Raw genomic sequence first — 23,091 nt, 5'->3', positions numbered from 1 at the left:
AGCAACCACATGGTAGATCATAACCATCTATAATGAGATCTGGTGACCTCTTCTGGCGTACAGGCACATGCAGATAGAACACTGTATATATAATAAATTAAAAAACAAAACAAAAAAATGCAGCATGATTCCATTAAAAAAAAGAATGAGAACTTAAAATAAGAATTCATTGTTACTATTTCGTTGTTTCTCAGGTCTTAGAAAAATACCCCAATACACCCATGAGTCATAAAGAAATTCTTCAAGTTATTCAGAGAGAAGGACTAAAGGAAATCAGGTGAGTTATTAAAATATTACCAGTAATAATTGTGTTTGACTAGAGTATCTAATAATTAGTATATGTTTATATTATTGTTTTAAACATTCAATGGGAGGATAATGTACTTTATGAATTTCAGTTTATTCATCTGTCAGACCTTGGGGTTTTTAAGTCATAGCATTTATAAGATCAAAAGTAAGTAAAGCAAATTCTTTATGAGAAGGTAAGCAGTTGTCTTTCAAAGCCCATGCACCTTGATTTTTAGGAAGGCCTGGAGTCATTTTTAAGCTGTCACCTATCACTTTGTACTTGGTAATTGAATAAAAAGTATTACACAGATATGTTAAAAAGAATGAAATGGGCCAGTCGGTGGTGGTGCACGCCTTTAATCCCAGTACTTGGGAGGCAGAGGCAGTTGAATCTCTGTGAGTACAAGGCCAGCCTGGTCTACAAAGCTACACAGAGAAACCCAGTCTTGAAAAAACAAACAAATAAACAAAAATGAAATGGAAAAGATCTTTGTGTGTCAGAGAAAGTCTTTGCTGGGTATCATGACAAATACCTATAGACCAAGATGCTTGAGAGAGGCTAAGGCTGGGAGATCACTTGAACCTATGAATTCTAGACCACCCTGGGCTACATAGCAAGATCCTCCTCCCCAAACAAACAAGCAAACAGGGCTGCCAAGATGTCTCAAGGAGTTTACAGTTAGAAAGGGTGCTAGAGCAGTGGTTGAGAGCGTCCCTCTTGATTCATAAAGCATGAGACAGAGTGAAACAAGCCGGGAATTAGGTAGTATTTTGAGACCTCAAAGCCCACCCCCAGTGACACACTACCTAATCATTTCCAAACTGTCCCAATAGTTGGGGATCAACCATTTAAGTGTATGAAGCTAAGGGGACCATTCTCTTTATAAACTACCACATCCTGTTTCACAAAACCAAAATAAAGATACAAAATTTATGGTGTTCCCCCTCCCCCCACCCCCAAGTTGTTTTGAGACAGGGTTTCTCTGTGTAGCCCTGGCTATCCTAGAACTCATTCAGTTGAGCAGGCTTGCTTTGAAATCAGAGATCCTCCTGCTTTTGTTTCCCACTTCTCCTCCCCGGTTTGAGATCTTAGTGGTTCTTAGTTATGGACAAGGGGTCACTCTTTGGTGTGAGAGGAGCTAATTTTGAAGGTAATAATGAATGAGAATAGGAGCACATCATATCATTTAATAGGCAGGTAATATGAGCACTACATGTTTTGCATGGACAGCCCCTCACATTGAATAGTTGCCAGTGGTGCTTCTTTGAGAAACACTGGATTGTGCCAAAAAAAATGAAAGTAGGCAATTATTTTTTATAAGTAGCTATTGGCTATTGCATGATTTAGTTTTTAAAAAATTTGATGACTATGGTAGTTTCACATCATGTACCCCAGTTCCGCTCACCCTCTGGCTCTCCATATCTTCTGCTCACCCCTGCAGTGTCTCCCCTAAAGAAAATTAAAATCAAAACAAGACAAACAAACAAAAACAAGAGCAAAACAAACAAAAACTCTTCTTTTTTCCCCACCTCTCCAACACCTCTTCATGTGTCACACGTATACCCTCTGTCCTATCAGCTTTGCTAGCACATGTTGCGGTGAGTACTGGTCTGGTTCAAGGCCTCTGGTTTCTGGTACACCATCATTCTTGGGTCCTCCCTGGAACTTGCCCTGAGTCATGGAGATCCTGACAGTATTGTTCCATAGGACCAATCCCTTCACAAGTTCCAGCATGTCCTAGGTGGGGTAGACTAGGGTGAGCCAACCCAAGGGACCAGCTGTGAGCCTGGATGGTAACTGGGCTGGTCAGTACGGGCAACTGGGGCCTTCTATCTCAGGTGAGAGGGCAGAGGTAACTCCCCTACATCCATGCCCTCAGAGTCACCCATGCCCTCAGGATTGGTTTACTCACACCTGCAGTGAGTGTTGGGCCATCTCTCCCATGAGGGTTGGGGCTGGCTGTCTTACTGCAGTCTCCAGCCACAGGCAAGACGAGCTTTCCCTGGGTCAATGAAGGGTAAGGCTGGCTCAGCAGGGCCCTCTGATTTCATCTCCATGATTCCTATGGGCCCCTGACGTGACACAGGTCACAGACATCAACACAAACCCTAGGTGCAGTGGGGCTACAGACCCAGGCATGGTCCTTGGCAGCAGCTGGGTCTGGATGTCACCATTGCCCCAGGTGGCAGCACACACAGGCCACTCGGATCGGCATGGGCCTCAGTGTTAGTGTGGCCCTCAGACACCAGCATGACCCCAGACCTCGTGTGTCTGTATGACTTTCAATGGTGACAGGAGCCTCTGAAGTCCACACAGATCCTGGCGGCAGTAGGGTCACAGACCCAAACACGGCCTCCAGTTGCAGCCCTGGCCTGTACATTGTCATAGCACCAGGTACATGTTACTCAGGTCTGTATGGTCTTGTCTGCATCATGGCCCTTGGTTACCAACATGGTTCCAAATTGCTGATCAGACTTGGGCAACCAACCAGACCGCCTTTGGTTGCAACAGGAGTCACAGATGTTGGCTGCTGTAGAGCCACAGACCCAGACATGGCCCTTGTCAGCAGCTCGGCCTGGACATCACCATGGCCCCATGTGTCAAGCAGAGCTCCTCCTTTAGCCTACTCCTTCACCATAGCCCCAGGTGACAAACAGGCCTCCAGCATCAGCCTTCTCCTCACTGTCTACATTTCTTCTGTTCTGTCTCTTCCCACAGCACATGAGCCATTCTATTTCTCTTTCTCTCCTATTTCTCCACCACACCTGGTGCCTTGCTAGCCCCCTCTTGAGCAGAACCGCAAAAGGGGGCCATGGATGTCTTGAGGACCCTGGCTGGCCTGTGGCTGGCTAGCACTCACTTGAGCAGAGTGACAGAAGGGGAGGGGGTGGGTGGATATTTTCCCAGTAGCTAGGACTTTCAGGGCCCCCTAGGTTTTAAATTTTCTTTACTGTGATACTGTGCTTCAGATTTGCTTATTTTTGTGGTACTGGCGATTGAATACAAGCCATTATTGAATTCCATGTAGGTGAGAGATTTGCCCAGGCATTGAGATATTTTTAATTGGTTCTTTTCTAGAGCAAAAATTTCCCCTCTGTATGCAAGGGACACAGTAAAGAGAACAGTGATATGGCTTCTTCATTAGGTAGAATGTGTTTATTGTGAATAAGAAGAAATATCCAGAAGCGTCTGGAAGAGTTCAGAGCAGTGAGAAAAAGAAGTAGACTGGTTATAAACAGGGCTATCTGCAAGAGAAGTGAGAGCATGGGGTAGAAAAATGCCTGTTATAAGGAGGACAAGAAGCTGGGGGGAGGAGGGAAACGCCGGAAGGCTAATGTGGAATTTGAAATGTCTAACAGGTATTTGTGATAACTAGGGAGCCTGGGGCCTTGCACGGGCTTTCATGTCTTGATAGCTGCTACAGGTATATGCCAAGAGAGAGCCATGTCTCTTCTGTAGTTCAGCTGGAGCTCATTTCTATATATGTGAACTGCTTGAGACAGAACTTCCCTTCCCTTTTGAGCTGGTGCTGTGGTGAATGTCTATATCCCAGCTTCTTGGGAGGTTGAGTGTTGCACATTTCAGTCTGGCTGGAGTAACCTAGTAAGACCCTGTCTCAGAAATCAGAAAGGGGCCAGTGAGATAGTTCAGCAAATAAGGTTGCCTGCTGCCAAGTCTGGCAGTCCTACTTTGAGCCTTGGAACCCACATGTTGGAAGGAGAGAATCCGCCTCCTGCATGTTGCGTGTGCCCTGGCCTCCATGTGTGCCTATCATATGAGGTAAACCCACCCACACAAACTTTAAAAACAAACAGCAGAAAAAGAAGCTTTGATTGTGGTCACTCATCAATAGTTGAAAATTAATTAGGTTTATTTCACTGATTCAAAGAAAGTTATAAATGAGCATACCTCATTTTGATGTAATAGCTTCCTGAAAATTTAAGTGTAAACATTTATAAATTAAAACAACAAAAGGCTGTTTGTGCCTGGTGGTGGTAGCTCATGCCTTTAATCCTGGAACTCAAAGCAGAGGCAGGCAAAGCTCTGTGAGTTCGAGGCCAGCCTAGTCTACAAAGTGAGTTCCAGTATAGCCAGGGTTACACAGAGAAACCCTGTCTTGAAAAATCAGGAAGGGGGGAAAAAAAAAAAGGAAGAAAGAAAGACCCTAGCTGGAGAGATGGCTCAGTGGTTAAGAGCACTGACTGCTCTTCTGTAAGACACAGGTTCAGTTCCAACAACCACATGGCATCTCACAACTCTTTGTAACTAGTTTCAGGGGACCTGATGCCCATGGTAAAACACCAATGCATGTAAAAAGTAAATAAAAACAACAAAACAATTGGAAAAAAGAGTGAAGGACTCTTTTTTTTTTTTTTTTTTTTTGCCTGTAAAATGACTCAAAGGTCTCTGTGAGTTCGAGACCAGCCTGATCTACAAGAGCTAGTTCCAGGACAGCCTCCAAAACCACAGAGAAACCCTGTTTTGAAAAAAAAAAAAACCCAAAAATCAAAAAACAAAAAACAAACAAACAAAAAAAGAGATGACTCAAAGGTAAAAGCATTTTCTATGTATACCACTGTTTGACTTCTGGTTCCCATGGTATGAATGGAAGGGGAGAACCAACTCCCAAAAGTACATAGACTTTTTTTTTTAAATTAAGTTACAGGTTTTTCTAAGATTACCTTATGCCATTGTGGTTAAGCCTTTCTCTTCCTATCTACTGATTATAGTCTGTCAAGCCTGCAAACTTGGTAGGATTGTCAAGAAGAAAAATACTTTATAAACAGAATCAATACCAGTAGGTGTTGATAGAAAAAAGTTTTTGTTAGTGTTTTCTCTTTTGGTAGGGTGGGAGGAAGGTAGGATCTCAGACTACCCAGGCTGGTCTGGAACTTTTGAACCTTGTAAGTGATGAGATCCCAGGTGTAAATCACCTTTCCCAGCTTCCTGTTGTGTTGTTTTCTTGAGCCAGGATTTACTAAGTAGCCTATGTTGGTCTAGATAGAACTCAGATCTCCTGAGGGTACAAGCATGTGTCTCTAGCCCCAGCAGTAGCAATAATATGTTTTCATCTGTTGTTCAGATTTGCATCAACTTATATTAATAGATCAAAGAGAAGAAAATAACCCCCAAGACCCATAGTTGATGGCTTTATGATGACTCCTTGGAATCAAAATGCATGGGGGGAAAAGTACTATTACAAAATTCACACTTAATTCTGAGCTGCTCTGATAATTACACTTTTTCATAGCATTCAAATATCTCACTTGTTTTTCTAAAGTAACTTATTGAGATTATGTAGCTGAATATAAGTGCAATGTAAACAGTGATGTTTTAAACTTATTTGTGCATTTTAAAAGATTTAATGTTTTATGTAGCAATAAGGGGATTGTTACTAGTTGAAGGTTGTTAATATTGTTGGAAGATCAAGGTATAACTTTATTGGGGGAGCTTTCTTTTGCTTGTAAAGAAAAATTAAAACCTTTTTTTTCCCTCCTTTTGTTTTCTTGGGGTGCATTCCAACTCCAGAAGGTAAGAAGTATTATTTTATTCTAAAGGAGCATTAAGCAATTATAACGTAATCTTTTACAAGTTTTGTTGAAATGTATCTTTGAATGCATGATTTTTACTTTATAAAAATAATTGGCCTAGAAATGAAGTAATAGTGATAGTATATAAATGTTAGTTAGTAAATGAGTTTTTTTGTTTGTTAATTTTTACAACTTGTAACCATTACATGGCCATAATTTTAGAAATTGTTGACATTAAGATTTATCAAAAATTACTGGGCAGTGGTGGCGCACACCTTTAATCCCAGCACATGGGGAGGCGGAGCAGTTGGATCTCAGTGAGGCCAGTCTGGTCTTCAAAGAGAGTTCCAGGACAGCCTCCAAAACAATACAGAGAAACCCTGTCTCACAAAACAAAACAAAACAAAAAAAAAAACAAAAAAAACAAAACAAAAAACCAAAAAAAAAAAAAAAACCCCAACAAACCAACAACAACCCCCTTCAAAAGATTTATCAAAATTGTCATTTGTCTTATAACATTGAAGTACTATTCAGCATGTTAATGAAAACACTTGTAGACCTATGTGTGTTACCTACTGCCTATGAGATTGAAAATATATTTGCTTGACTGATACAGAGAAATATTGGTAAATTGTCTACCCAAATGCTTACTTTAAACTAGGCAGAACAGATAAAAATTCACTCTCAGTCTTTTATTGAATTGACTTTTTTTTTTTTTTTTTTTGGTGACAGGGTTTCTCTGTATTGTTTTGGTGGTTATCCTGGAACTCTCTGTAGACCAGGCTGGCCTCGAACTCACAGAGATCTGCCTGCCTCTGCCTCCTGAGTGCTGGGATTAAAGGTGTGCGCCACTAATGCACGGCGTTTGGTTTGTTTTTGATTGGTTTGTTTTTGATTGTTTTGTTTTGAGCAGGTTCTGAGGAAGCTCTGTATCTGAAATGCTTAGAGATGTGTGCCACCATGCCCAACTTTCTGTGGTCTCACCCATGTGCTTGACACCACCTAATAACTCACTCCTATTTTAGTATTTGTTTTTGAAGCTTGATAAATAAAGCCATTTAATATAACTTAAGATTTACCTTAACTCTAAGTTACTTCTCTGGAAGAATTTCTAATAAAAAATATCAGGAACTGGTTAAATGATTGGGTCATATAGCTACTTGAAACTCAGAGTTTCACCATCCAAATCCATGTGTGGCATGATAGCTCTGTCACATAAGCAGAGAGCAAAACCAGTCTGGGGACAGAGGTTGCCAGTCTAGAACACTTGCTACTCTTTCAGAGGACCCAGTTCAGTTTCTAAAAATTAGATTTTTTAAAGAAACAGAAAGCAGTTTATTATACAAAATTATATTGCTAAATAAGCCATAACTACCCAATAAGGACAGTGATATAAAATTTTATCTGATTTCTGTGTTTTATATCTCCAGTTCTTGTATAATTATACCCATAATTTATTTTCTTCACAAAGATTCTGGGTTGCAATTTCAGTGTTCACATTGGCACCCTTTTTTCCTGGAACCATTAAGTTTTATTCTTAGTTTGGAGACAAACACTAGGATTTGCTAAGAACTTTAAGCATCCCAGCTAGGATGTGTTGGCTCACACCTTTCTTTAGTCCCAGCACTTGGAGGGCAGAGGCAGGTGGATCTGTGAGTTCCAGGACAGCCAGGGCTACACAGAGAAATCCTGTCTTCAGGAAAATAAAACAAAACAAAAAAATCTTAGTCGTCCTAATCATCTGTAATAAGACAGTAAATATGTCACCAATACCCTTATTATAGGGATGAAGAAGCATTCTGTTTCTTTCAAAACTATGCTTTAATTTTATGACCTGTTTATCATAAGATTAAAAAGTTATGTGTTATAATAAACCAGTGACCCTGGCTAAGATGGGAGTTAGGTATTTCACGTGTAGTGTGCTTACATAAACTCTTAGATATCTGTCTCATAGACAGTAAAACAGGGAAAAATCGCATAACTAGTTAGTGACAGAACATAAACCCACATTTTTGCCTCACTTTTGTGTAAAAGGTAGGTAATTGGGCAAGGATCTTACTTTGCCTCCTTGGTAATAAGGATTAAACCCAGGGACCTTACAAAGCATGGGAGGCAAGTACTCTGCCAACCCTTGGACAAGGAATTTTTTTGGTGTGTGTGTGTGTGTGTGTGTGTGTGTGTGTGTGTGTGTGTGTGTGTGTGTGTGTGTTTAACAGCTGGGCTTTGTGGCACATGCCTGTAATCCTAACACCATTTGTGTTGCAATGATCTCTCTGGGTTTTGATATGCCACATTATCCCAGTTCAAAAGAAAATGAACACATGCCCATTAGAGACATGCAAGATACTTTGTGAGTTACCATTTTTTATTAGTTTGGGAATGGTGTATATACATGTTGATGTGGGTGCAAGTGCATTTGTGACACCAAATATTGTCTGCTACCCTTCTTCCTACCCTACTTCCCCCAGAAGAGTCATTAACTTTGTGATTTGGGTAGTGATCTGCCTTTTTACTTAAAATGACTTATTTATTTTTATTTTATGTGCATTGGTAATTTGCCTGCTTGTATGTTTGTGTGAAAGTGTCAGATCCCCTGGAGGTGGAGTTACAGGCAGTTTGAGCTGTCTTGTGGGTGCTGGGAATTGAACCCAGGTCCTCTTGAAGAACGGCCAGTGTTCTTAACTGCTGAGATCTGCCTTTCTTTTCGTCTTTTTAGTTTTTCAAGACAGGGTTTTTCTGTGTAGCCCTAGCTGTCCTGGAACTCACTCTGTAGACCAGGTCAGAGATCTGCCTCTACCTCCTGAGTGCTGGGATTAAAGGAATGTGCCTCTACTGCCCAGCTTGAAGCTTTTATTTTAGTGACTATTTCTTAGTTTTTTTTTTCCTGTTGAATAAAATCCACAGGTTAATCATCCGAGAACAGTCAGTCTATAATTTGAGTTTTAAGAGATTTTAAAGAATTAATGTGTAAGCCGGGCGTTGGTGGCGCACGCCTTTAATCCCAGCACTCGGGAGGCAGAGGCAGGCGGATCTCTGTGAGTTCGAGGCCAGCCTGTTCTACAGAGCGAGTTCCAGGACAGCCTCCAAAGCCACAGAGAAACCCTGTCTCGAAAAACAAAACAAACAAACAAACAAAAACAAAACAAAACAAAAAAAGAATTAATGTGTATGAATTTGTTTTTGAGGTAAAGTTTCACAATGTATCCATGGTTGGCCCAGAATTCATATGTAGACCAGGTTTGTCTCTTGAGTACTAGGATTAAAGGCATGTGATGCCATCCATACCCCAGATGTATCAGTGTTTGACTTGTGTGTGTGTGTATGCACCACATGCATGCCTGGTGTTTGCAGAGGTTAGAAGGATCCCCTTGAACCTGAGTAAATAGATGGTTGTGAGCCTCCATATGGGTGCTGGGAATTGAACTTGGGTCCTCTGCAATAGCAACAAAACTACTGAGCCATCTTTCTAGCCTCTACAATTTAACAGTTTATAACATACCCCATGTTTTGGTGTGTGTGTGTGTGTGTGTGTGTGTGTGTGTGTGTGTGTGTGTGTGTGTGTGTGTGTGTGGTGGAGGTGGTGGTGGGTTTTGGCACGTCTTTACTATGTAGCACAGGTTAATATCTTTCTGCCTCTAGAGCAGCGATTCTCAACATGTGGAGGTGAATGACCCTTTCTCAGGGTCACCTAAGACCATTGTAAAACACAGATGTTTACATTGAAATTCATAACAGTAGCAAAATTAGAGTTATAATGTAGCAGTGAAGATGATTTCATGGTTGGGGTCATCACAGCATGAGGAACCGTGAAAGGGTGGCTGAGAACCACTGGACTAGAGATTTGACTATATGTGTGAGTCACCACGCTCAAGTATACTTTTCAATACACGTGGGTTTATGCTTAAGAAATGCATTGCTTATAGTTCTTTTTCCTGTGCCCTTTCATTCATTCATTCATTCATTCATTCATTCATTCATTTATTTATTTATTTATTTATTTATTTATTTATTGTTTTCTCTTTTTTTTCCTCGTTTTTCCAAGATAGGGTTTCTCTGTGGCTTTGGAGGCTGTCCTGGAACTAGCTGTTATAGACCAGACAGGCCTTGAACTCAGAGATCGCCTGCCTCTGTTTGACAAGTTCTGGGGTTAAAGGCGTAAAGTCACTATGCCTGACCTTCCTGTTTCTTAATGTACAAGTACTTAACATTAGACTTAGGGTAGAAAATTAGCTCCATATTCTTTTTCTTTTTAAAAGTTATTTACTTTTATTTTATGTGAGTTTGTGTTTTGCTTGCATGTGTGTCTGTGTGTGTGTTGGATCCCCTGGAACTGGAGTTACAGACAGTTGTAAGCTGCCATGTGGGTACTGGGAATTGAACCTGGGTGCTTTGGAAGAGCAGCAGCCGGTACTCTTATCTGCTGAGCCATCTTTCCCGTCGTAGTCCCATTTCCTTAATGCAATGACAAATTAAGGTAAGGACTCCTGTTAGTGGATTTTATTGCCCCCCCTCTTTAAGCGTGCAGTGAGGTCTGATGATACTTGGAAATGAATTAAATGAGTTTTTCCGCCTTAGGAGCTTGCTTTCTAGTAGACACTGGTATTGAACTTGTTTGCCTCAGTCTTCTAAATTCTGGGGTTATAGTTGTGTGCCATCATGTCCAACCCACAAAAAATTTTTTTGCATCTACACAATAAATTATTATGCAATTAAATTTCAGAAAAATGGGAAAGAAAGCTAATCCATGCAAAATAAGAAGTCTACTAAGTGCCTTTTAAAGAGATCTGCGAAATTTAAGTATAAGAAACCATGGCAGTTTTGTTTTTACAAATCAGATTTAGTTTAGTGCAACAGTATACAAGAGGATAAATGTTTATTTGAATGTGTGTGTGTTTGTGTGTAAGTGTGAGCATGTAGGAATACATGTGTGCGTGCTTTCCACTTTCATGTATCCTTGTAAAGGTTCGTGTGTAAATAAAGTAGGTTTGCAAAATAAATTTGATATTGCTCTATGGGGTTTTTTTTTCCCCTTTGAGGCAGGGTTTCTCTGTGGCTTTGGAGGCTGTTCTGGTACTAGCTCTTGTAGATCAAGCTGGTCTCAAACTCACAGAGATCCGCCTGCCTTTGCCTCCAGAGTGCTGGGATTAAAGGCGTGTGCCAACATACCCAGCTCATAAAAATTTATTTAAAGAAAGGAATATTAACTAATTAAAAAATTAAGCCAGAATTACAAAGAATATTCAGAGATAATATAATCACTATGCTCTTTACCTTCTTTGCTTTGTAGTGGGACTTCCCCTCTTGCATGCTTAAATGCAATGCTGCATACAAACTCCCGAGGTGAAGAGGGCATCTTCTATAAAGTCCCAGGTAGAATGGGAGTGTATACTTTGAAGGTAAGTTGCTGGGGAAACAAGAAATAGTGAGTGACAATATATAATAATTGAGTCACACGGACAAAATTCTGTTTTTGAGGAAATTATTTCCAGGAAGAAATAATATTTCAACCCTAAAATAAGTAAGTAAATAAATTTTGGGGAGGGAGGTCTTCTGGGAATTGAATTCAGGGTCATCAATACTAAGAAGGCTCCTGTTGTATATATTCTTATTTAAAATAATTTTTTTGAGATTTATTTTATGTGTATCAGCGTCTTGCCTGCATGTACTTCTGTGTGCCACATACATGCAATACTCATGGATTCCAGAAGGGGGTGTTGGATTCCCTGCAACTAAAGTTACAGATGGTTGTTAGCGATTGTCTGGGTACTGGGGATTGAACCTGGGTCCTCTGGAAGAGAAGTCAGTGCTCTTAACCGCTGAGCCCTTTCTCTAGCCACTATTTCAAAAACATTTAAATTACAAATTGGGAGTTATTTTGAAACATACTGCGTAGAGCTATAGATTCTTTACTCATGGACTTCCTCACTAAAGGTTATTATTCCTTTTTTATAATAGAGAAAACTAAAGTTCCAAAGATATAATTTCTTTACCAGTGTTGGCTATATTGTATCAGAACACAAATAGGAACTTTGAGTCGGGTGGTGGTGGTGTACACCTTTAATCCTACCACTTGGGAGGCAGAAGTGGGCACATCTCTGTGAGTTCAAGGCCAGCCTGGTCTACAAAGTGAGTTCCAGGACAGCCAGGGCTGTTATACAGAGAAATCCTGTCTTGAAAAGCATAACAAAGAACAACAACAAAAGAATAGGAACTTTGATCAGAGTTAACTTCTACATTTCTTCTTCCATAAGAAGCTGGCTGATAACTAATTTGTACACTGAAATGGTAATCTTTCCACTTAGGAGTAGGAAGGCCAGTCTAAATGAGCTTAGTAAGTAGGCTAGAGAACTTATTAGCTCATACAGCTAAACATTCATGGGAAATCCAGGCTGGATCCAGCTGATCAAAAGATGTCATCTGGTCTTGGTCTCTGTTCTTTCTTTTAGCTTTATTCTCAGTCAGCCTCTCCTCATCGTATATGAATTCATTCTGCGTCTCCATTCTACAAACTGTAAGTCTAGAGAGACAAGAGTCCACTGACTAAAGCAAGAGGCTCCCACCTCATTAAGATTTGACTTACTTGGTTTGGCCCAACCCATGTGATACCATACATGAATTATGGCTATTTACATATGCATAGAACCATTATCACCCTTGATGTAGGTTGTGTTTAAGCTTGTGACAGTCTGATAATTAAGGAGAGGGTTTGTTTCTCAAAGGAAGTTTATCAGCAAATCAGAGTGAATGTCTGGCAGAGTATTATACCCAAAGAGACATATCCATGGGGACCTCTGTCCCACTGCCTCTTATCTCTGAGCTCATCCCATAGTGGTATTATGGAGTCCACTAACAGTAAGGGCATCTAGCCTGAGGTGCTGAGATGGTTCAGCATGTAAAGGCACTGACAACCTGTTTTTGTCCCCCTGGGCACATATAATTGAAGGAAAGAACCAACTCCCACAAGTTGTCCTCTAGCTTTCATGTGTGTGCTATGACATACAGGTGCCATAATTACACAGTAATTAACACAGTAAATAACATAAAACAAAACACAGTAAATGAACATCTTCTAGGTGTGGTGGCCATGCATGCCTTTAATACCAGTACTCAGCTGGCAGTTGTAGTTATCTCTGAGTTCTAGCCAGGCAAGCCTGTGATGCACAGTGAGATCCTGTCTCAAAACAAAACAAAAGAGGAACAAATGCACATCTAGCAGCTGAATGTAGTGTCACATGGTTATCAATCATAGTACTCAGGAGGTCAAGGCAAAAGGATCATCATATCCAGTTCTAGGTTACCCTGAGTCAGATTGAGCTCAAGGCCAATCTACAATATAGCACAACCCTTGTCTGATTTTTAATCTTAACTTCCTCTGACTCTGCAGTATTTAACTTGTGGGTATTATGGGATTTCAGTTCCAGATGAAGCTGTTACTTTCTTTTTTGATATTTTAGCTATTCTGGATCGTCTGTGATTTTAATTACATTCATTAAATGCATACTGTGCTGTAGAGATGGGGGGAAAAACCTCAAAAGGTATTTTTTATTATTATATAACACTTATTATAGAACACTATAACAGTTCTTCTGATATGAGGTGCTTGGGAGTTTCTCCCACATAACAAGCAGTTTTCCAACTGCAATCAACTAGGTGCCTTTTAATTTAACTCAGGTTTTACACTCTTTGGCTATTATGTGTCCGTCACTTCAGCTGTTAGTTACAAGTCTTTGGGTGTGATCTAAGCGCTGATAGACAAGGTATAATTGATGTTCCCATGTCCTTATTCTTGGATTTGATTAACTTTCTAGAACTGATTATGAAAGATGCTGGGGGGGCACTTTTTCCATTTACTGTAATGTAGATAAAAGACATTCATAAAGTGAGGTGTGGTTATTAAATCGATCTTGGCAAACCAGCCCCAAGCACAAAGTTGATTTTAGCCATGTGAAAGCTCATCTAAAACCCTGGTCTTTAGAGTTTTCATGGAAGATTTGGGATTTGAGCATGATTCTGTCATTGGCAATCAACTTAACCTTCATCCTTGAGAAGTTGGACTAAGAGTTCCAATTTTATAATCACATAATTGTCTCTCCTAGTAGTCAGCCTCCACACTGAGACAGGCCATTGAGGAGCAGACAGTCATCTAAACAGACTCTTAATATTTAATACTTAGGAGGTGCTAACTCACTTAGGTGCTCTGTTTCCTGAACTAGAATCAAAGACCAAATAGGTGAACAATAGGTTTTCCTAATCCTTCTATTGATCAGGAAAGTACAAAAGTTTTGGTGCTCTATATCAAGAACTCAGAGTTGATTGTGGACAGCAGTTAAGAGTACTTGCTGATATTAAAGAGGAACAGGATTCAGTTTCCAGCCTGATGGCTTCTTCTGGCGTGTACAGGCACCATGGTGCAAAACTCTCACACACATAAAATAAATAAAATCTGTAAAGAAAAAAACCTTAGAGTTCAAATAGTATGTCTTATCATATTGTCAAATCTATGCCAGAAATAGAGACTGTTTGATAATCTATAGTTCCTGATCTCGTTAATGTTGACATTTTAGTAATTAAAATATTTCATATTTATGAAATATACTGTGAAACTACCATTATAATGAAACAAAATAAAGATTAGTTTTAGATAAAGGGGCCTAGAAAGTTTGTGTTATTTACTTGTAAGATTTAAGCTGGGTTTATTGAACATATTCATAAAAAGAGTAAAGACCTTCAAGGATAAGTAGTGCAAATGAAAGGACAGAAAATTCTGAATGAATTAGAAAGAGAAAATTGGATTAAATGATAATCACTGGAATAATAATTGATAAACATTAGTTAATTATAGCTTCACCCTGATTTGTGCTCTGTGTTTGGGTGGGGTGCTGAGTAAGTAGATGGCAGAGGTCTTTAAGGAGAACCATGTAATCAAATCTTATGCTTTAAGATTTTCATGAAAAGGAAATTACAGTTTGGAGTAGGAATTCAATTAGAGCCAAGAGACATTTGAGGCATACAACACATTGCATTTGGTATGTGTAAAACAGTGGGTGAGAAGAGATACTTATATTTGGGGCATGAGCCATTGATCCCAGAGGGATCACAAGTTTTTTGCAAAAAGAAGATAATTATATTTGTATTTCAGATACTTGTTGAACCTACAGGTCAAGATGTCTGGCTGGCAACTAACTCTATAAAAGCTGTCCTGCATTTTGAAGGAAGGAATATAAAAATATGGGGTCTGTATTTTAAGAAAGTGTATAACGTAAGAGATGGATTGGAGAGAAATTTAAGTGGAAAATAACTGTTCTTAATCAGTTGGACTTAATGGTCTTGGTTGTATGTCATGTGGTGCCAGTTAGATGTAGGACAGTTTTTTTTTTTTTGGTCTGTCAGTTCACTTTTTAATGTGAGTATAAAAATAAGTATTTGGGACAACAAAGTACAGATGGAAAGAAAATCCATAAGAGAGATAACATTTCCATTATTTGTATGCTTTTTGTACTATGTAAATACATAGTAACTAATATTGAGCTCTCGTAAGGGTGCTGCTGTGAACATTTAGTATTATCATTTATTTTCTATGTGACTTTTTAAGGAAGGCACATTACCCACCTTAGAAAGTGAAGTTGAGGCATGAGAGATTAATTTAGATTGAGGCTGCGTAATTGAGAATAAAGCCAGAAGGCCTTACTTCCCTAGCCTTCCATATGCCATCTCTTCCCTCATATTACCTGGTCGTAGTTATCCTTTCTAGTTAACATGCTCATTATTCAGAGCTGAAGCTAAAGAGATTGATGTGATTCTTTTTTTTTTTTTTTTTTTTTGGTTTTACGAGACAGGGTTTCTCTGTATTGTTTTGGAGGCTGTGGGTCCAGCCCGGCCTCGAACTCACAAAGAACCACTTGCCTCTGCCTCCCGAGTGCTGGGATTAAAGATGTGCGCCACCACCGCCCAGCCTTGATGTGATTCTTTAAAAAAGCAAAAACTGGGTGGTGGCAGCGAACACCTTAATCCCATCATTCAAGAGGCAGACGCAGGTGGAGTTCAGGGACAGCCAAGACTGATACACAGGGAAACCTTGTCTCAAAACAAACCAAAAACAAACAAACAAACAAAACATACAAACAAGGAACAAAACAAAAACTCCTTATCTCGCTGCTATTCATTAATGAACATTGAGGACCCAGTTAGGTAAAATAATATGATAATCTTGTTCTCCTGACTTTAATTCTGTAATTGACTTTAGAATACATAGGGGACCTACACACACACAAAATTATTAGCTTTTTAAACTTGAACATTATATCTTTACTTGGATTTATATCTGTCAGTTTTGGTGTAATTTAAATATACATTGTACCTGCATATGAATGTTGTGTATAAATTTTATCTTCTGGATATAGATGGAAAATAACTTATTTGACTCATAAAAAGGAAGTATTAGGATTTCAGCAAATACTGGTGACTTTACTATCTTATAATAGTAAAAATTAATCAGTTAAGTTTCTGCATTATGTATTAGAAATTTAGTTTCGATTTGCTAAAATGGTGATAATCCTAACAGGATGCCTACATTTTCAGAAAGACGTGCCAGATGGCGTGAAAGAGCTGTCAGAAGGTTCAGAAGAAAGCAGTGATGGTCAGTCAGACTCTCAGAGCTCTGAGAACAGCAGCAGCAGTGATGGTGGCAGCAACAAAGAGGGGAGAAAGAGCAGGTGGAAGAGGAAAGGTAATCCATCCGTCCCCACTGCGGCGGGGCAGTGCTCTGTCGCTCTTCTCGCTCCAGCAGCATGTTGTCCTGGTAGCATAGCGCTCTGTAGTAGTTTCCTCAGGGGTGGAAGTGTTTGTGCTTAACTTGCCGGAGCCGCGCAGAGTGCAGCAGCCATCAGCCTCATGGACCTCTTGGACTGTGTGACTGAGGAATTGTCAAAAATATACTTTTCTGGCTGGGTATGGTGGCGCATGCCTTTAATCCCAGCACATGGGAGGCAGAGGCAGGTGGATCTCTGTGAGTTTGAGGCCACCCTGGTCTATAAAGGAAATTCCAGGACAGCCAGCACTGTTAACACAGAGAAACCCTGTTTCGAAACCAAAATCAAACAAATCTATATCTTTATATAGATACTTACATACACACTTTTCTTTTAGGGGCCGGGAGATGATTGCTCTATGACTAACGAAATATGAAAGCATAAAGATCTGAGTTTGTATTCCTCCCACCTATGAATATATAACACCAATAAAGGGATGAAGGGTAGGCATTTCTCAGGTCCCACTGGCCATGCAGCCTAGTCAGCACCACGAGCTCCAGGTTCATGAGAGGCCCAATCTCAGAAAGTCAGTCTGTCTCTCTCTCTCTCTCTCTCTCTCTCTCTCTCTCTCTCTCTCTCTCTCTCTCTCTCTCTCTCTCTCTCTCTCTCTCTCTCTCTCTCTCTCTCCCTCTCCCTCTCCCTCTCCCTCTCCCTCTCCCTCTCTCCCTCTCCCTCTCCCTCTCCCTCTCCCTCTCCCTCTCCTTTTCTCTCTCCCCCTCTCTCTTCCTCCTTCCTTCTCTCTTTCTCCCTCCCTCCCTTGTGGGTTATCAAAACCAAAAACCATGAAGTTGACAGGGGCAAGGGGAAAAAACCCATGGAGAGTGATAAAGGAAGACCCTTAAAGTGAGCTCTGGTCTCTACAAGTACATGCAGATACCTGCATGCAGTGTCCAGACATTAAAAGTTCTTTTGAATTATACTTTTAGGTGTAAAGTATGGTGTTTCCTTTTGCTTCTGCTCTTACAGATGCACAGACTTGCTCACATCAGGTTTTGTTGGTTTGTGCTTTTTTGCTTACACACTTTTTATTCTTGGCTTTTTGGGACAGGGTCTTACTATGTAGCACTGAACTGGCATTCAGTTGACTGATCATCCTGCCTCTAGCTCTTGGGTGTTCAATTACAGGCTGGAAGCTATGTTTTGGTGTTAGTTATGCTTTCTCAGTCAAGTTTGTCCCACATCTCTTCTTTCTTTTGTCTGTTCTACATTTGTTAGTTGTCCTTTGTAACTTGTATTAGCACATTTTTATCACCCACGTTCTGTTTACTTTGGAATTCACTCTTGGTAGTATGCACCACCATCGCCAGGCATCAAAAATTACATTAAATTTTTTGAGTGTGTGCATGTACACACCTGCATTCATATGTGCATTGGTGCCATGACATTTGCCTACAGATCAGAGGACAGCTTACAGGAGTTGGTTGTCTCCTTCTATCCATGTGAGTAATAGGGAACAAACTCAAGTGGTCAAGCTTGCCGGCAGTGTGTTTTCCAACCAGACAGCCTCACTTGCTCCAGATTGGCCTCATATATTTAGTAAACTGCGTTGGAGATTTCTACATGTGTTTTAATGGCTTATGGTACATTTTCTTGTAGAACTAAATAGTATTGCCATAATTTGCATATAGCTATTCACCAACCAAAAGATGTATTTGTTGCTTCATGTTTTAGCAATTATGAGTGAAAGCTACTATGAACTTTGTGTGTTTTTCTGTGGGCATATCTTGTCTCTGTAAGTTCACAGGAGTGTGACTGCTGGATTATGATGAGAGTGTGTTAAATTGTGTATGAAGCTTTCCCACAGCTGCAGTGAATGGCAGTTGCTGTTGCCAGCAGTTTGTGTTATCTATCAGTCTTCTAGATTTTGGCCATTCTAATAGGTGCATATCAGTATGGCACTGTTGTTGTCATTTGTATTTCCTTGATTGCATTTGATGTAAGTCTTTCTGCATCTGAATATGTTCTTTGGTGAAAAGCGTGCCCTGTTTCTTGGACCATTTTTATTAAAATTAGGATGTCCATCTTCCTTCCTCCCTCCCTCCCAAGTACTTGGCCTTCAGGAGTTCTTTGTTCATTTTGAATACCAGTCTCTCTCTTTTTCTTTTAAGATTAATTTTTATGTGTATGTATGTTTTGTCTGAGTGTATGTCTGTATCATGTGCATACCTAGTGCCCCAAAGATGCCAAAAGAGGGCATTGGGTCCCCTGGGACTAGAGTTATGGATGGTTATTAGCCACCATTTTGGGTGCTGGGAAATGAATCTGCGTCCTCTGCAAGAGCAGCCAGTTCTCTTTATTGCTTAGCCAACTCTGTAGCCTGGCATTATAGTCTTTTATTTGGTAAGTTTTTTCTATATATTTTCTCAAAAACTGACCCCCTTGTCAGTTTCCCCCTCTCCAAATGTGTGTGTTTGGATGTGTGTGAAATGTGATTACATGCTCACACATACCACAGTGTGGAAGTCAGAAGACAGCTTTCAGGAGTTGGTTCTCACCACTTACACCTTGTTTTAAGGTAGAATCTCTTTATTTCTGCTGTTCCCCTGCAGCTTCTGGGCAGTTCCTCTATCTGAGTTAAGGCACCCAGACTCCACTTGTCAGACACAATTGAGATGAAAACATGGTGAAATGGGGCCTTCTGTTGCAAAGCTTTGATGAATCATTTCAGAATACTCCCTGATAGGATGAACAGCTGTGGTTCAGGGTCTTTTATTCTCCTGATCCTGGAACTCCCTCTACAGACCAGGCTGACCTCGAATTCCCAGAGATCTGCCTGCCTCTGCCTTTGAGTGCTGGGACTAAAGGCTGGGCCATCACCACCTAGCTAATCTACAGATTTGGGAAGGATAAAACTACAAGTGAAAGGTGCTTTGTCTTTCTCCACTTCTCTCCACTTTTCTCTATAAGCTTGAGATTTGTAGAACAAGGCCAAGACATCAGATAAGGGAAATAACTAGCAAGATTCATAAACGAGATCAACCTTGAAGGTGGCCAGTCTAAACTGTGAACCATAATCATTGTCTTGGAGCAGTTTTACTTGGGAGTGGAGTGCTCACAGGTTCTCATGTAGCCCAGGCTAGTCTGGAACTGACTATGAGCTCCTAGAAATTCTTTCTTTTTTTGGTTTTTCGAGACAGGGTTTCTCTGTATTGTTTTTTGGACCATGTCCTGGAACTCGCTCGGTAGACCAGACTGGTCTCGAACTCACAGAGATCCGTCTGCCTCTGCCTCCCGAGTGCTGGGATTAAAGGCGTGCGCCACCACCGCCCAGCCGAGCTCCTAGCTTTCTTGCTTTTACCTCCCAAGTGCTGGGGTAACAAGCATCTGACTTTATGCTTGCTTTTTTGTCTTTTGAGACAAGTCTTACTGTATAGCCTTGGTTGGCCTGGAACTTGCTATATATAGAGATGCATATGCCTGATTCATTATTACCTTTTAAGAGTCACATGTGCAGGGCTGGAGTGATGGCTTTTTCCTCTTGCAGAGGGTCTGGGTTCCTTTTCCAGCACTCATGTGGCAGTTCAGAACCATCTGTAAGATCAGTAGAGGACCCAGTGCCGCTTTCTGGCGTCTGTTGGTACTAGGCACCACACAGTGTACATGTGTACATGGAGGCAAAACACCCATTCATGTAACATAAAGGTGTGGTTTTTTTCCTTGTTTTGTAAATTAAAAAAAAAAGCTAAACATGGCGCAGCAGCCCTTTGAGTAATGGCTCTTGCCAATGCTTAATTGCTTGTGCTTTTGTCTGTTAATGACCATGTCAAAACATTTGAGGTAAATTCCGTGTGGTACAGAAATACCTTAATAATCATAATGTTCCATTGTCAGTAGCTCCATTGGCAAATGTGAATAGTGTAACGTTACTCTACATTCTACATAATAATAACTTAATGAGATAATAACAAATTAAACATTGTTTTTGATCTGCCTTTATTTCTCTTGTAGAAATGAGTACAATATTGGCTACTTCTCCTTGAATTATACTATTATAAGATACTCTGTGAAGTTATTGCCTAGTTGTGGATAAACTATAAAACCCGAGAGGAGAGTGGTTTGGAAAGTGAAGTGGGAGATGCATGTGTAACTCATGTTTACTTGAGCAGCTCTGATACTGTCAAGAAATGGATAAGTGATGTGTAAATGCTGAGCTACCAGTAATATAGAATACCAGTTTCTCTTAATGATCTAACTTTTACTATTTTTGGATTATTTCTAGTATAATATCCTTAAAATGTTAGGTATGTGTTACATATTTATGACCTTCTACACTCCGGTGGGAATCAATGTGGCAGGCCTGTAGTCTAATAGGAATAGCTACATCACTCAACAAGGCAGTTCCAAGTTTGCCTGAGGCAGGACTTTGTGTTGGAATGCTTCCTGGACTATCACACATGACTGTCAGCAAGGGATGGGAGAATTGGCTCAGCAGGTACACTCGCAGCTAACATGACCTGAGTTTGAACCTTAGAACCTACAGTAGAAAGAGTGCTGACTTCCTAAGGCTGTCCTCTGATTTCCACAGACGTGTTTCTACACAACAGCTTAGAAAGACAGTTCTAAGCTGAGTTGGCACACATCCAAGCTCCTAGCACTTTGCAAGTGGAAGCAGGAGTGTTGCAGCAAGTTCAGGGTCAGCCTGGTCTACAATGTGAGTTCTAGGCCACCCATCACCATGCAGTGAGACACATTCTGAAAAGATTTTAGCACAAAAATATTGAAAAAACAGTTCCACTTAACAATAAAGCAAACTAATCGTGGCTGCTCATTTTCCTTATTTAGGGCTTTTACTCTCAGTTTGACATCACTATTTCAAATTCAGTATAAGACAGGAAGAACATTGAGATAGTATCAAACCCACTTCCTTTTTATGTGCAAAAATACAGAGCTGTGACAACAAAACTGATACTTTTAGTTGAAAATTGATAGAAACTCTTGATACATGTATACCTTTCAGGCAAATAGGAACATATTAGAACTCAGTCTTATATTGAATCTAGCTTATTGATTTATATGTAATGTAGAGGAAATTCCTGGTTTGTAGTTTTGGTTCTTAATTTTCAGACAGGAAACATGTTCAGAGAAGAACTTAATGGAATTTCAAGTCAAGGTAAGGTGGAATAATGTCAGAAAAACTATTAGAAAATCAACTATCTCTCTTTATTGTTTTATGTCATAGCTAAGGGAAATCTCTGTCTTTCCCCAAAATACTATACTATAACATGTAATAGCTGCACGGATAGTTGTTTTGTTTTTTTCCCCCTTGGAGACAGGGTCTCTTTATGTAGCCCTGTCTGTACTAGAATGCATGTAGATCAGACTGACGTTGAACTGACAGCTCCTCCTGCCTCTTCCTCCCAGGTGTTGGAATTTAAGATGCTGCATAGATGTAGTTTTTATCTTGTTATAAGGAAAAGTTGTGAGATTTGGTTTGCTTTTGCTGTTTTTAAGAAAAAAACATGAGCTAGTAAAATAGTCTTTTTCATTGTAAGGGATGGAATCCCTTTTCCCCAGAGCACATTACTGTTAACATGTGTTCAGACTGGTTGTTTTTTCATTAGTAATTTAGTAACTGGAGTTAGAAAATACCATAAATCTATCAGCCTTCTATCATTTTTACATGTGATAAGTTACTCAATGGGGAAGATTGGGTTTTGTTTCAAATGTATCCTGGAAATGAAACTTTTGGCAAAGGTAGCTTAGATTGAAAGATTTCTGGGTGTTTTTTTGTTGTTGTTGTTGTTTGTTTTTTGAGACAGGGTTTCTCTGTATTGTTTTGGAGGCTGTCCTGGAACTGGCTCTGTAGACCAGAATGGCTTCGAACTCACAAAGATCAGCCAGCCTCTGCCTCCCGAGTGCTGGGATTAAAGGTGTGCGCCACCAACGCCAGGCTTGGGTGATATTCTTATTGATAGTGGCTGAGGTGAAGGTTTGGGCATAGCCTGTGTTAAAGATGACTGCAGTATTAGGCTTTAAGGATAATCATAATCAAAGGAAAGTTTCTGTCTCCCAAATGATAGAATTAAAGGTGTGTGCCACCACACTAGGCTTGATTTTTATTTAAATATTTCAAATTTATGTTTCAAATATCTAAGTTGATAGTGTTGGTAGTGGTGGTGCACGCCTCTAACCCCAACACTTGCAGAGGCAGGCAGATCTCTGTAAGTTTGTGGCCAGTCTGGTGTACAAAGCAAGTTCCAAGACCGCCAGGGCTAAACAGAGAAAACCAAACTGAACCAAAAACAAAACAAAACAAAAATCCAACTTACTATTGTTAGTTACTATATTGTTCCTGAATCAGCAAATTGCCACGGACCGTGTGGCTTCAGTAACACAAATCTGTTCTCTCACAGTTCTAAAGGCCAGAGTTTGTAAGCCCTGACATCAGCAAGGTTGCTTTCCCTCCAGAGGCTGTGAGAGGGACTCCTCTGGCCCTTTCTCACTTCCTGTGTTGGCTAACTAA

General features: G+C 40.2%; 1 protein-coding gene across 4 annotated transcripts in view; it reads left to right on the top strand.

The window, feature by feature from the left end:
• The window catches only part of Asxl2 (ASXL transcriptional regulator 2), a 78,309-nt gene that overhangs the window by 23,279 nt on the left and 31,939 nt on the right, over positions 1 to 23,091 (top strand). Inside the window, exons 2-5 of one of the 4 annotated variants that reach the window (XM_005079112.4) lie at positions 195 to 277; positions 480 to 482; positions 11,108 to 11,216; positions 16,399 to 16,546. In XM_005079112.4, coding sequence (XP_005079169.1) covers positions 195 to 277; positions 480 to 482; positions 11,108 to 11,216; positions 16,399 to 16,546 — 343 coding nt within the window. Of the gene's footprint in view, positions 1 to 194; positions 278 to 479; positions 483 to 11,107; positions 11,217 to 12,266; positions 12,332 to 14,959; positions 15,054 to 16,398; positions 16,547 to 23,091 lie in introns of those variants that run through there. The other 3 variants (XM_021232399.2, XM_021232404.2, XM_013119878.3) reach the window with 3 other exon arrangements.

The sequence above is a fragment of the Mesocricetus auratus genome, unplaced genomic scaffold (assembly GCF_017639785.1).
Source record: "Mesocricetus auratus isolate SY011 unplaced genomic scaffold, BCM_Maur_2.0 Super-Scaffold_100024, whole genome shotgun sequence".
NCBI classification, from domain to species: Eukaryota; Metazoa; Chordata; class Mammalia; order Rodentia; family Cricetidae; genus Mesocricetus; species Mesocricetus auratus.
The sequence above is the reverse complement of the archived record's forward strand: the minus strand, read 5'-3'. Positions and strand labels throughout refer to the sequence as shown.